The 12470-nt window shown below is 44.3% G+C and overlaps 1 protein-coding gene across 1 annotated transcript in view; it reads left to right on the top strand.

Moving 5' to 3' along the window:
* LOC102406543 (ATP-binding cassette sub-family A member 13) overlaps positions 1 to 12470 on the top strand; it is a 206996-nt gene that overhangs the window by 18022 nt on the left and 176504 nt on the right. Inside the window, exon 5 of the mRNA XM_025291966.3 lies at positions 7230 to 7320. Coding sequence (XP_025147751.3) covers positions 7230 to 7320 — 91 coding nt within the window. The remainder of the gene's footprint in view (positions 1 to 7229; positions 7321 to 12470) is intronic.

Here is a 12470-nt window from a genome sequence, read left to right as displayed (position 1 = left end):
TTTAGTGCATGCTTTGTGTGTAATAGGTACTAAATAAATATTGATTGATACAGTCTCATCTCTCTTCTCTCTCTCACACACACACAGATACTAAAAAAGAAGGTATCTGTTGTTAGGGGCAGCCAACATTTTATATATCTCAGATAGGAGATTTAATGAAATATAATTTTATAGTATATTTGGATCTATTTGAGAAAGCTTTTGTAAATGGAAAAAAGATTAAGCACCTTAAAAAAAATTCTTTTGTTTGGTATTGTCTATAAAATACCCATCTCCACCAATTTTGTGTCTTTACACTTGGCGAGTATTGACTTTGCGTCTTGAGTCTGTGATCGATTACGGTTAGCGGGGCTATAACTGCACCCCAGGACGTTTTCTTTTGTTTGTCTGCATTCTGCCTGACGACCTCCTAGTGGGCGGGGAGGGGCTGCCAGCAGCACGCCTGGCTCTGCAGCTGGAGCCCAGGCGTCGCTTGAGCTGAGATCATGTCCTTGTAAGTCACGGTCCCGAAACAGGCCCCAGGCCAGCGAGACTGGGATGTGGAATTTGATTGTGCTCGTCACTGTCTTTATTTTGGCAATTACATACCCACCCCTCTATCGATGCTTTCAAATAGTGGTGCTGGAGAAGACTCTTGAGAGGCCCTTGGACTGTAAGGAGATCAAACCAGTCAATTCTAAAGGAAATCAAGCCTGAATACTCATTGGAAGGACTGATGCTGAAGCTGAAGCTCCAATACCTTGGCCACCTGATGCGAAGAGCCAACTCATTAGAAAAGATCCTGATGCTGGGAAGGATTGAAAGCAGGAGGAGAAGGGAACAACGGAGGATGAGATGATAGGATGACATCAGAAACTCAATGGGCAAGAGTTTGAGCAAGCTCCGGGAGGGGTTGGTGATGGACAGGGAAGCCTGGCATGCTGCAGTTCATGGGGTCACCAAGAGTCAGACACCACTGAGTGACTGAACATCAACTCCAGTGCAAGGGATAGTGTTTACTGTGTGTAGGGCTGTGGGCCAGGAGAGTGGGGGCCCCAACCTGCAGATAAAGTCTGTTTACAGCTGTCTCTAAGGCTAAGACAGAATCTGCTGACGTAATGCACATAGGGTGAATGTGAGTAGCATCGTGTGGAACAGACTAATTTTTGGAGCCGTTTTAGGTTCACAGCAGTGGAGCAGAAGGTACCAAGGTTTCCCATACATCCTCTACACCGCTGCACCCCTCTCCCTCCCAACAGAGTGTCCCTCCATGATTAGTGTCCTAGGGCAGTTTTAATATACCTGAAGCTTTTAGTATTTTAGGAAGTCAGACTGCCCACGTGAGATGGGCAGTTTCTTTCCACCAAGCCTGCCGAGTTCCTCTAGGAGGGTTTCCTTTGTCTGTCTGTCAAGAGGATCCTGAGTGTCATTCCCTCTGGTGCCTGAGCTTGGGTGCCTTCATCTTACACAGCATTAAGAGGATGAAAAAAATCAAGTCCAGAGTGGGAATAAGGACCTGACATTCATGTTCTAGTTATTTACTTTTACTCTTTGACAACAACTTTCAAGAACAAAGAACCCCCAGACATTCTTCGCCCATCATGTTTCAGTCATCCCACCCTTGCCCTTAAGAGCAAAAGGATCTGATTCATGAACACGAGTCTCGCTTAGCTCACTGCCCATCTCTGGAGCAGCCATCAAGCAGAAAGAATCCCTGTTTCCTTGACTTAGTGATCTGGATGTTCCTGCAGATGATGGAGCCCTCACTTTGTGGTGCTGTGGTTCCTCCTGTTCACCTTCTGGCTGGAGAGTCACAGGAGGGCCGCCTTGTCTCTTTGCTCCCCACTGCCCGGTGCTGGGGGTCCATCCATCACACTGTGACCAGAACTTTGATCGTCCAGGTCAAACGGTGTCTGCCAGGCATTTCCCCTGGAAGCTGTTTCCTTTTTCCATCATTATTGCTTATTTTTTGAGGATGTGCTTTGAGATTCTTAAAATTCCCATTCTTTCTTAACTCCACTTTGCCCACTGGTTTTAACCCTTTTCCGAGTTCCTTGTTGCTGAGACATCTGCCAAGTGGACAATTTCCTAACCCCAGTGTGGAGTTTACATTTTTAAATTGACATTAACATAAGGAAGCACAGTATCTTCACCCTGTCTGTTGATGTCCATAGTGATGCATGGCTTCCTATTTTGTTCAGTGAGCTACAGTTCACTGTGATAATTATTCACTTGGAATTCACATCAGATTTAACCAGTGGACCCCACTGGGCCGACCCGTGTCTTCTAACACATCCCCCCATCTTTGAGCTCCAGATCTTATTGTAATTCCCAGGAGCTAGAGTCATTGTCTCTCCCAGGAGCCTGGCCGCTGGATGCCGTCATGGTCAGGACGGGTCTGCTCCCTCTGATTCCTTCCTGGTGGAGTCTCAGGCTCTGCACTCATTCCAGCTCTCGATATATACTGAGAACCACTTGGAACCTCCAGAGCCAGCGTATCCCTGGAACCCTGGAGCCGGTGATGCCTTTGTGGAAGCAGAGATCACAGCGATGAGCTTTGAAGACAGAGGAAGGGGCTTCAAGCCAAAGAAACAGGCCACTAGGAGCTGAAAAAGGCAGCAGAGGGCCTCCTTCCTCAGCCCCTGCAGAGGGAACCCAGCCCTGCAATGTCCTGATCTTAGTCCTTGGGTCCATTTTAGATTTCTGACCTTCAGGAGTATAAGGTGGTAGATGTGCGTTGTCATAAGCCCTATGTTTGTGACAATTTGTTATATCAGCAGTTGTGAACTCATTCAAGATCTTTGAAATAATAGAAGTCCTTCTGTGTGCACAGTGTGACCTGGCAGCGGAGAGCCCTGCCCAGAATCCCATGCCTGGAGAGGATTGGCCAGTGACTGTCTTATTCTTTATCATTTAAACCATTTCCATGATTTTATCGTCCATTGTTTTTTAAAAAAAATCTCTTTGGGGAAGCTGAAAGACGCAGCTTATGTTACACTGGCCAAAGTTTGGGGGTTCTTCCTCTGCTCACGTTCTTCCTGCAGTGTTGCTACCATTGTCTTACAGAGGTTGGTCAGTTTTGTGAGTTTCTGCAGCATCCAGGCAGAAGGCGTCTTGCACTGGCTGTCTCCAGGATGCAGTCCATCAAGCTGGCACTTTCAGTGCAGGTCAAGTTTGGGGTCTAACCGTGCTTGATGAGGGTGCAGGCTTAGCCCTGGGGTCTGAGGATTGATGGCCCAGTTGACATTGAGGTGATCTGGGACCATTATGGAAGTTAGATCCTGCAGCTCTTCTCAATTACAAAAACACAAATCCCAGAATGAAGACTCCCCAACACCTGACCTTCTGTTCCTTTAGAGGTGCCATAGGCTTTGTACTAAAATCCATAGTTTTGTTAAATTGTCAATTGTTTTCACACTGTTTAGCGTCCCTGATATTTAATTTGGTTATTTCTTTCTTCTCAGTTTTATCGACATATAACATTGTATCAGTTTAAAGAGCACAACATTATGATTTATGTATATATTGGGAAATGATCGCCACTATAAATTTAGTTATATCCATCACCTTACATAATTGTGTTTTTTTGTTATGAGAAGTTAAAAAATTATTCTCTCAGCTACTTTCAAATATACAACACAGTATTATTACCTGTAGTCACCCTGCTGTACATTATCGCCCCAGGCTGCTGAGACTAGTCCTTAGGACGCGAGTTCTGTGTTGTACGGATCTGTCCGGTGGTCTGTGAGCTTCTGAGAGCAGGGCCTCTGCCTTTATTTTGTTTCCTCGTCCCAAGTACACAGGTACACATACACACACACACTGCCTTGCTAGGAAAGGAGAAAGAGAGGGAAACTGATAGAAGAGCAGATGAAGATGATTATCAAGACTCCCTCCTTTGTTTTCAAGGTATGTTTTGTATAATTCACAATTACATTTTAAAACCCAATGAAAATTCCATTAAAATGAGGTACAAAGTAAGCCTTTGCTCAGTGAATGAATCTTGAGTTGCTCTATTTCTACTGTTTCTAATTTCATTCTTGGTAAACGCACAAGGTGAATGCTGGTTTCACTGGGCCTCGGCGCTCTCTTCTTAGGGAGATGACCGTGCTGATCTCATTGGGTCAACTTAATAATTAAATGATGTGACATGTTGCAGGCATCCAGCTGTCATTATTCCTCCTCCCATCACTCTTGGGCTCAGATATCAGGAGCTTCTCAATTGCCTAGCATTGTCTTCCCAGCTTTACATGCAAACACATTCACTTTTTGCAACAATTCTATTTTTTGTGTCTTATTATTAATACCGTTAATTAGATGAGGCAGTGAAGGTGATACATGGCGCAGCGTTGCTATTCTCTTATTATTAAGCTGTTGTTCCCACTTGTAGTAATTGTGAGGTCTGCAGCTTTTCCTTGGGGTCTTACTGGGAATCAGCAAGAGGTTATCTTACCAATAAAAGCAACCTCATCAGATCGAAAGTAATGACAGCTCATGGCTCATCACTAGTTCGGAGGACTCAGACTCCTCTCAGCAGGAGTCTGCCCAAAATAATTCATCATATGTACTGAGAAGGCAGGTCTCTCCCCCTTGCCAGCTGCTTCTCCCCTGGCGCCCTCTCCCCATCTTCTCCTAGGGGCCACGGGCTCCCAGGAATGCCTAGAGTCGGTCAATATTTCTGTGCTCATTCCCCGGAATAAACTCAGTCAGGATGGAAACGCTGTTTGCAGAGTTCAGAGTCCAGGGAGGGGGTGACTTGAAGTCACAATGGGAGCCCACCTGGTGGGGAGGCTGCAGCGGGGCCGAGGTCAAGACCCCAGGGCTTTGCAGCAATGGGCAGCAGCGAGGGGGTGTGTGTGTGGTGATGCCGCCAGGGGAAGGGCAGCACTGGGCAGTGCCTGGCTCAGTGATGGTCCCCAGGAGAGGCTGAGTGGACTGTGGCTGAGCGATGAGTGAGGAAACCCACTGCCTGCTCCCCGGTCTGTGGCCGTTATGCACTGGGTTACTGTCACTCTGGTCTCGGGATGTGTGAGTCCTCTGTCTGTGGTGCAAGGCTGACCGGACCTTTGCTGGACGTGGAGCCCCTGCCTCAGAGCCCAGCGCCTCTGCCCTCTCCAGATTGCCTCTCCTCTCACCCTGCGAGGGTTCTCATCAGGGACACCCTCCCTCCTCTGCACGCAGCCTGTCCCCTTCCCCCCAGCAGTCACCCACAGACTCCTGTCCTCCCATCTCCCTGTCTCCAGGCACATGCTTTTACACCTTGCTCGTATTGATTTTGGAAAAAACAAAAAACCACAAAAAATTTTTTTTATGGAAATATAGTTGATATTCAGTGTTGTGGTAGTGTTAGGTGTACAGCAAAGTGATTCAGTTATGTGTGTGTAGTAGTGTTAGTCACTCAGTTGTGTCCTACTCTTTGTGATCCTATGGACTGTAACCCACCAGGCTCCCTTGTCCAAGGGACGTTCTGGGCAAGAATACTGGAGTGGGTAGTCATTCCCTTCTCTAGGGGATCTTCCCAATCCAGGGCTTGAACCCAGGTCTCCTGCATTGCAGGCAGATTCTTTACTGTTTGAGCCACCAGGGAAACTCTGTGTGTGTGTGTATACACACACACACACACACACACACATATATGTATTTGTATATATATGTGCTGTGCTGTGCTTAGTTGCTTAGTCATGTCTGACTCTTAGCAACCCCATGGACTACAGCCCACCAGGCTCTTCTGTCCATAGGGATTATCCAGGCAAAAATACTGGAGTGGGTTGCCATGCCCTCCTCCAGGGGATCTTCCCAACACAGGCATCCAACCAAAGTCTCTTGCATTGCAGGCGGATTCATTACTGTCTGAGCCACCAGGGAAACCCATGAATATTGGAGTGGGTAGTCTATACATTCTCCAGGGGATCTTCCTGACCCGTGAATCAAACCAGGGTCTCCTACATTGCAGGCAGATTCTTTAGCAGCTGAGCTACCAGGGAAGCCCATATATATATACATATATATGTATGTTTATATGAATATGTATATATTCTTTTCCAGATCCTTTTCCCTTAAAGGTTATTACAAGATATTCAGTATAGTTCCCTGTGCTATACAGTAGATCTTTGTTGGTTATCTAGTTCTTTTATAGTAGTGTGTATATAAGTTCATTCCAAACTCCTAGTTTATCCCTCCCTCCTTCCCCGTTGGGTAACCGTAGCTCTGTTTCCTAGGTCTGTGAGTCTGTTTCTCTTTTGTAAATAAGGTCATCTGTCTCATATTTTAGATAGAACGTATGAACAATTTTTATGATGTTTTTCTTTTTTTCTGCCTTTCTTCACTTAATATGATCATCTCTGTGTCCATCCATGTTGCTGCAAATGGCATTATTTCATTATTTATTATGGCTGAGAAATATTCCATTGCATATATGTACAACGTTGTCCTTATCCATTCCTCTGCTGATGGACATTTAGGTTGCTTCCATGACCTGGCTACTGTAAAGTGTTGCAGTGAACATGTATCTTTTCGAATTATGTTTTTCTCCAGCTACATGCCTAGGAGTGGGATTGCTGGGTCATGTGGTAGCTCTATTTTTAGTTTTGTAAGGAACCTCCATTCTGTTCTTCATAGGGAATGCTCTACATTCCCGCCAACAGTGTAGGAGGGTTCCCTTTTCTCCACACTCTCTGCAGCATTTATTGTTCGTGGACTTTGATGACAGCCACAGCCCTTTGGTTTGAACAGTGAGGCAGGGCCTCGGCGTCCAGCACTAACCAATTACTGACTTCAAGCCAGTTTATAGGACAAACCTGTTTAGGTATTAAGAGGTCCTAGAGCCTGTGGAGAAGACTCTGTTGTGGGGATTGTCACACGTGGGCCCATCCACTCTGAATCCGCGGTGTGGGTCACGAGTTTGTGGCCTGATTCTTCCTGAGTTTCTCAGATGCTGGACAGTGCTTCACAAACCACAGTTGAATTGGATGCTCTGTGTGATCGGCCCCACCATGCCCTGCCCATTCCTTCCTGGCGGCTTGGCCAGGACCAAGGTGCCCTGAGGTTCAGACTGGTTTTACTCACCTTTGTGTCCTGTGGACAGGACCAGGTGGCCTTAGAGTTCTGTCCCTTAACTGAACGACCAAGTGAAATGTGGTGGCTGTTTGGTGAATATTGTCATAATGACCCAGTTGGGTAATTGAGGCAGAAGAGGTACAATGTGGAAGGGAACATAAAATAACGTGAAGCTCTTTTCCATTTTCAAAAAGGTGTTTCTGCATCTTTTGCAAGATTCCAAGAAGCAACCTGATACTGCCCTGAGCTTGGAGTCGGCACCCCCAGAGCCTGGTCCTGGCCACTGTAAGTCAGGGGACTTCTTTGCATTTCCACTGGGTGGGGGGGCGGGGGTGTGTGAGGTGAGGCCCCCACCCTTACCGCCACCTTGTTTTAATGAAGTAAGTCAAGAAGAGAAAGACCAATACCATATATTAATGTGTATATATGGTATCTGGTACCGACAGTCCTATGTTCAGGGCAGCAATGGTGACGCAGACGTAAAGAACAGACTTTTGGGCTCAGTGGGAGAAGGAGAGGGCGGGATGATTTGAGAGAATAGCATTGGAACATGTGTTACCATATGTAAAATCGACAGTCAGTGCAAGCTTGATGTATGACGCAGGGCACCAGAAGCCGGTGTCTGTGATAACCTGGACGGATGAGCTGGGAAGGGAGGTGGGAGGAGGGTTCAGGAGAGAGGGTTCACGTGTATGCCTGTGGCTGATTTGTATTGATCTATGGCAAAATCCATCACAATATTGTAAAGTAATTGTCCTCCCATTAAAATAAATAAATTTAAAAAAAGTTGGAGAGGAAGAGATTAAGCACAGTGAGGGGTGTAATTGAATGGAGGCAGAAAGCTTAGTGTTTTTCTTTGACTTGAATCAAACATCTGTGTGTTTGTGGGACAGCTTTACATTTCTTCAGAACTTAATTTATCGTAGAAGCAATGTCTCAGTGTAGAAAATGAGGGTAACAGAATCAGTCCATTTTGTTTTCCCGCCTCACGAACAAGCCAGTCCAGCATCATTCTCGGTGGGCAACTTACATGCAGGGACTGTGCCAGGACGGGTTTACATGCAGAAAAATCCAAATGTGAGTCTTGCTCCTTGGAGCCTGTGTCCTCTTGGGACTGAAGTGTGTTCTTAGGTTTCACGTGCAGATCTCCATGCACAGGCGTCGGCCATGGAGCAGAACCCTGGTGTGTGACTGGGCCTCAGTGAAGCCAGTTCCTACCCGATCTGTGGGCAGTGACCCAGACAGGAGGACAGAGCTGGGCTGAAGAGGCCTGGAGGAGGACAGACCTCAGAGGCTTCCTCAGAGACTCCAGGCACATAGAGGGCAAATAAGGGACCAGAACTAAACGCTTCCAGATGTTGACGACAGACGTTTGGTAGACTGCATTCTCACAGGCGGCGTATGAGTTTCCATCGGCCCTGCTTCCTTTTCAGCTCTTGGTACTGTCAGGTTTAAAAATTACCTATTTTAGGCATCGTAATTGGTTTGTAGGGGTCTCTCATTGTGGTTTTAATTTGCTTTTCCCTAATGATTAATGATGTCGGGTGTATCTTATTCTAACAGCTCTATTGAGAGAATAATTTTACATGCCACACAATTTGTCCATTTAACACAGTTCAGCAGCTTATAGTTTATTCACAGAGTTGTGTATCCCTTGCCCCCATCAAGTTCGGAGCAAGCTGCACTACCACAGGAAGAAACCTCTCCTCAGTTTACCTGTCGCCTCCCCTAAGCCCCGTGTGCTCCAGTCATGGGTAAGCTGTACTCTGCCGTCTGTCTCTGCTTGCCTGTCTGCTCTGGACGTTCGTACAAGTGGAGTCCATGGCACGTGGGTGTCTGTGTCTGGCGTCCTTTACTCGGCCTGCTGTTTCCCAGGGACCATGTGCTGGTCTGTCAGTGCTTCATCCTTTGGTGGCCAGATCATGTTCATTGTCCAGATGCACCAAAATTGGTTTGCTGTTTCACCAGCTAATGATCTTTCGGGCTGCTTCTAATTTTGGGCTATTACGAAGCTGCTGCTATGAGCATCTGTGTATGAGTTATCTATGGACGTACGTTCTCTCCTGGGCATGCATCTAGGAGTGAGATCACTGGTTAACCATGTGAAGACCTGCCGGACTATGATCTTCCTCCCGTTTCCAGCAACAGGTACCTCACTTCCTCTTGAGCCTCCTCGGTGGCATCTGTAAAGTTCAGGTTTCAGACTGTCTAAAGGAGTTTAAGCTGACTTCACTCAGGATAATAATCTCTAGGTCCATCCATGTTGATGCCAATGGCATTATTTCATTCTTTTTAGCGGTTGAGTAATATTCCATTGTGTGTAAATACCACATCTTCTTTACCATTCATCTGTCAGTGGACATTTAGGTTGTTTCCATGCCTTGGCTACTGGGAATACGGCTGCAGTGAACACAGGGGTGCATGCAGCTTTTTGAGCTATAGTTCTGTTCAAAATATGCTCAGGAGTGGGATTGGTGGATCGTATGCTAGCTCTGTTTTTAGTTTTAAAAGGAACCACTGTACTGTTCTCCGTAGCAGCTGCACCAGTTTACATTCCCATCAGCAGTGTAAGAGGGTTCCCTTTTCAACACAGTCTCTACAGTATTTATTATTTGTAGATTTTTTTTTTTTTTGATGATGGCCATTCTGTTTACTGTGAGGTGATACCTCATTGTAGTTTTGATTTACATTTCTCCAATAATTAATGATATTTAGCATCTTTCATGCATTGGAGAAGGAAATAGCAACCCACTCCAGTGTTCTTGCCTGGAGAATCCCAGGGATGGGGGAGCCTGTTGGGTTGCAGTCCATAGGGTCACACAGAGTCAGACATGACTGAAGTGACTTAGCAGCAGAAGCAGCAGCATCTTTTCATGTACTCTTGGCCATTTGTATGTCTTCTTTTGGAGAAATGTCTTCTTAGATCTGCCCATTTTTTTGATTGGATTTTTTTTTTGATATTGAGTTGCACGAGCTGTTTATAAATTTGGGGGACTAATCCCTTGTCACTCACATCTTTTGCAAATATTTTCTCCCATTCTGTGGTTGTTTTTTTGCTTTTCTTATGGTTTTCTTTGCTGTGCAAAAGCTTTTAAGATTAATTAGGTCCCATTGATTATTTTTGTTTTTATTTCCATTATTCTAGGAGATGCCTTGGAAAAGATATTGCTGCAAGTTGTGTCAAAGTGTGTTCTGCCTATGTTTCCTCTAAGAGTTTTATAGTATCCATTTTGAGTTTGTTTTTGTGTATGGTGTTACAGAATGTGCTGCTTTCCTTTTTTACATGTTTTCCCAGTACGATTTATTGAAGATATTGTCTTTCCTCCATTGTATAGTCTTGCCTTCTTGGTCATAGATATGTGACCGTAGGTATGTGGGTTTATTTCTCGGTTTGCCGACCTATTCCATTGATCTGTATTTCTGTTTTTGTGCCTGTGCCATACTGTATTGATGACTGCAGCTTTATAGTGTAGTTTGAAGTCAGGGAGCCCAGTTCCTCCAACTCTGTTTATCTTTGTCAAGATTGTTTTGGCTGTTCAGCATCTTTTATGTCTCCATACAGATTTTTAAGATTTTTTGTTTTAGCTCTATGAAAAATGCCATTGGTAGTTTGATAGGAATTGTACTGAATCTGTAAATTGTGTTGGTTAGTATAGTCATTTTGATAATGTTCATTATTCCAATCTAAGAACATTGTATATCTTTCCATTTGTTTGTGTTATCTTTGATTTCTTTCATCAGTACCTTGTAGTTTTCTGAGTACAAGTCTTTTGCTTCCTTAGGTAAGTTTATTCATAGGTATTTAATTCTTTTTGAGATAATGGTAATGGGGATTGCTTCCTTGAGTTCTGTTTCTGAATTTTTGTTTTTAGCATCCAAATGCAGCAGAATTCTATGCATTAATTTTGTATCCTGAAACATTACCAGATTCATTGATTAACTCTAGTAGTTTTCTGGTAGTATCCCTAGGATTTTCTATCTATAGTATTATGTAATTTGGAGACAGTGACAGTTTTACTTCTTTTCCAATTTGGATTGGAATTTGAATTCCTTTTTTTCCCTTTTGTTCACTGATTGCTATGGCAAGGACTTCCAAAACTGTATTGAATAATAGAGGTGAGAGTGGACATCCTTGTCTTGTTCCTAATCTTAGAAGAAATTCAGTTTTTCACCATTGAGAATAATGTTTGCTCTGAGTTTGTCATATATGGCCTTTATTATGTTGAGGTAAGTTCCCTCATGGTCAACAAAAGAGTCCGAAATGCAGTACTTGGATGCAATCTCAAAAATGACAGAATGATCTCTGTTCATTTTCAAGGCAAACCATTCAATATCATACTAATCCAAGTCTATGCCCCAACCAGTAACTCTGAAGAAGCTGAAGATGAACGGTTCTATGAAGACCTACAAGACCTTTTAGAACTAACACCCCAAAAAGATGTTCTTTTCATTGTAGGGGACTGGAATGCAAAAGTAGGAAGTCAAGAAACACCTGGGGTAACAGGCAAATTTGGCCTTGGAATACGGAATGAAGCAGGGCAAAGGCTAATCAAGTTTTGCCAAGAGAACACACTGGTCATAGCAAACACCCTCTTCCAACAACACAAGAGAAGACTCTACACATGGACATCATCAGATGGTCAACACCAAAATCAGATTGATTATGTTCTTTGCAGCCAAAGATGGAGAAGCTCTATACAGTCAGCAAAAACACGACCGGGAGCTGACTGTGGCTCAGATCATGAACTCCTTATTGCCAAATTCAGACTTAAATTGAAGAAAGTAGGGAAAACCACTAGACCATTCAGGTATGACCTAAATCAAGTCCCTTATGATTATACAGTGGAAGTGAGAAATAGATTTAAGGGACTAGATCTGATATAGTGCCTGATGAACTATGGATGGAGGTTTGTGACATTGTACAGGAGACAGGGATCAAGACCATCCCCATGGAAAAGAAATGCAAAAAAGCAAAATGGCTGTCTGGGGAGGTCTTACAAACAGCTGTGAAAAGAAAAGAAGCAAAAAGCAAAGGAGAAAAGGAAAGATATAAGCATCTGAATGCAGAGTTCCAAAGAATAGCAAGAAGAGATAAGAAAGCCTTCCTCAGTGACCAATGCAACGAAATAGAGGAAAACAACAGAATGGGAAACACTAGAGATCTCTTCAAGAAAATCAGAGATACCAAGTTAACATTTCATGCAAAGGTTGGATAAAGGACAGAAATGGTATGAACCTAACAGAAGCAGAAGATATTAAGAAGAGGTGGCAAGAATATACAGAAGAACTGTACAAAAAAGATCTTCATGACCCAGATAATCATGATGGTGTGATCACTGACCTAGAGCCAGACATCCTGGAATGTGAAGTCAAGTGGGCCTTAGAAAGCATCACTACGAACAAAGCTAGTGGAGGTGATGGAATTCTAGTTGAGC

Source organism: Bubalus bubalis, chromosome 8 (assembly GCF_019923935.1).
Source record: "Bubalus bubalis isolate 160015118507 breed Murrah chromosome 8, NDDB_SH_1, whole genome shotgun sequence".
NCBI lineage: Eukaryota > Metazoa > Chordata > Mammalia > Artiodactyla > Bovidae > Bubalus > Bubalus bubalis.
The sequence above is the reverse complement of the archived record's forward strand: the minus strand, read 5'-3'. Positions and strand labels throughout refer to the sequence as shown.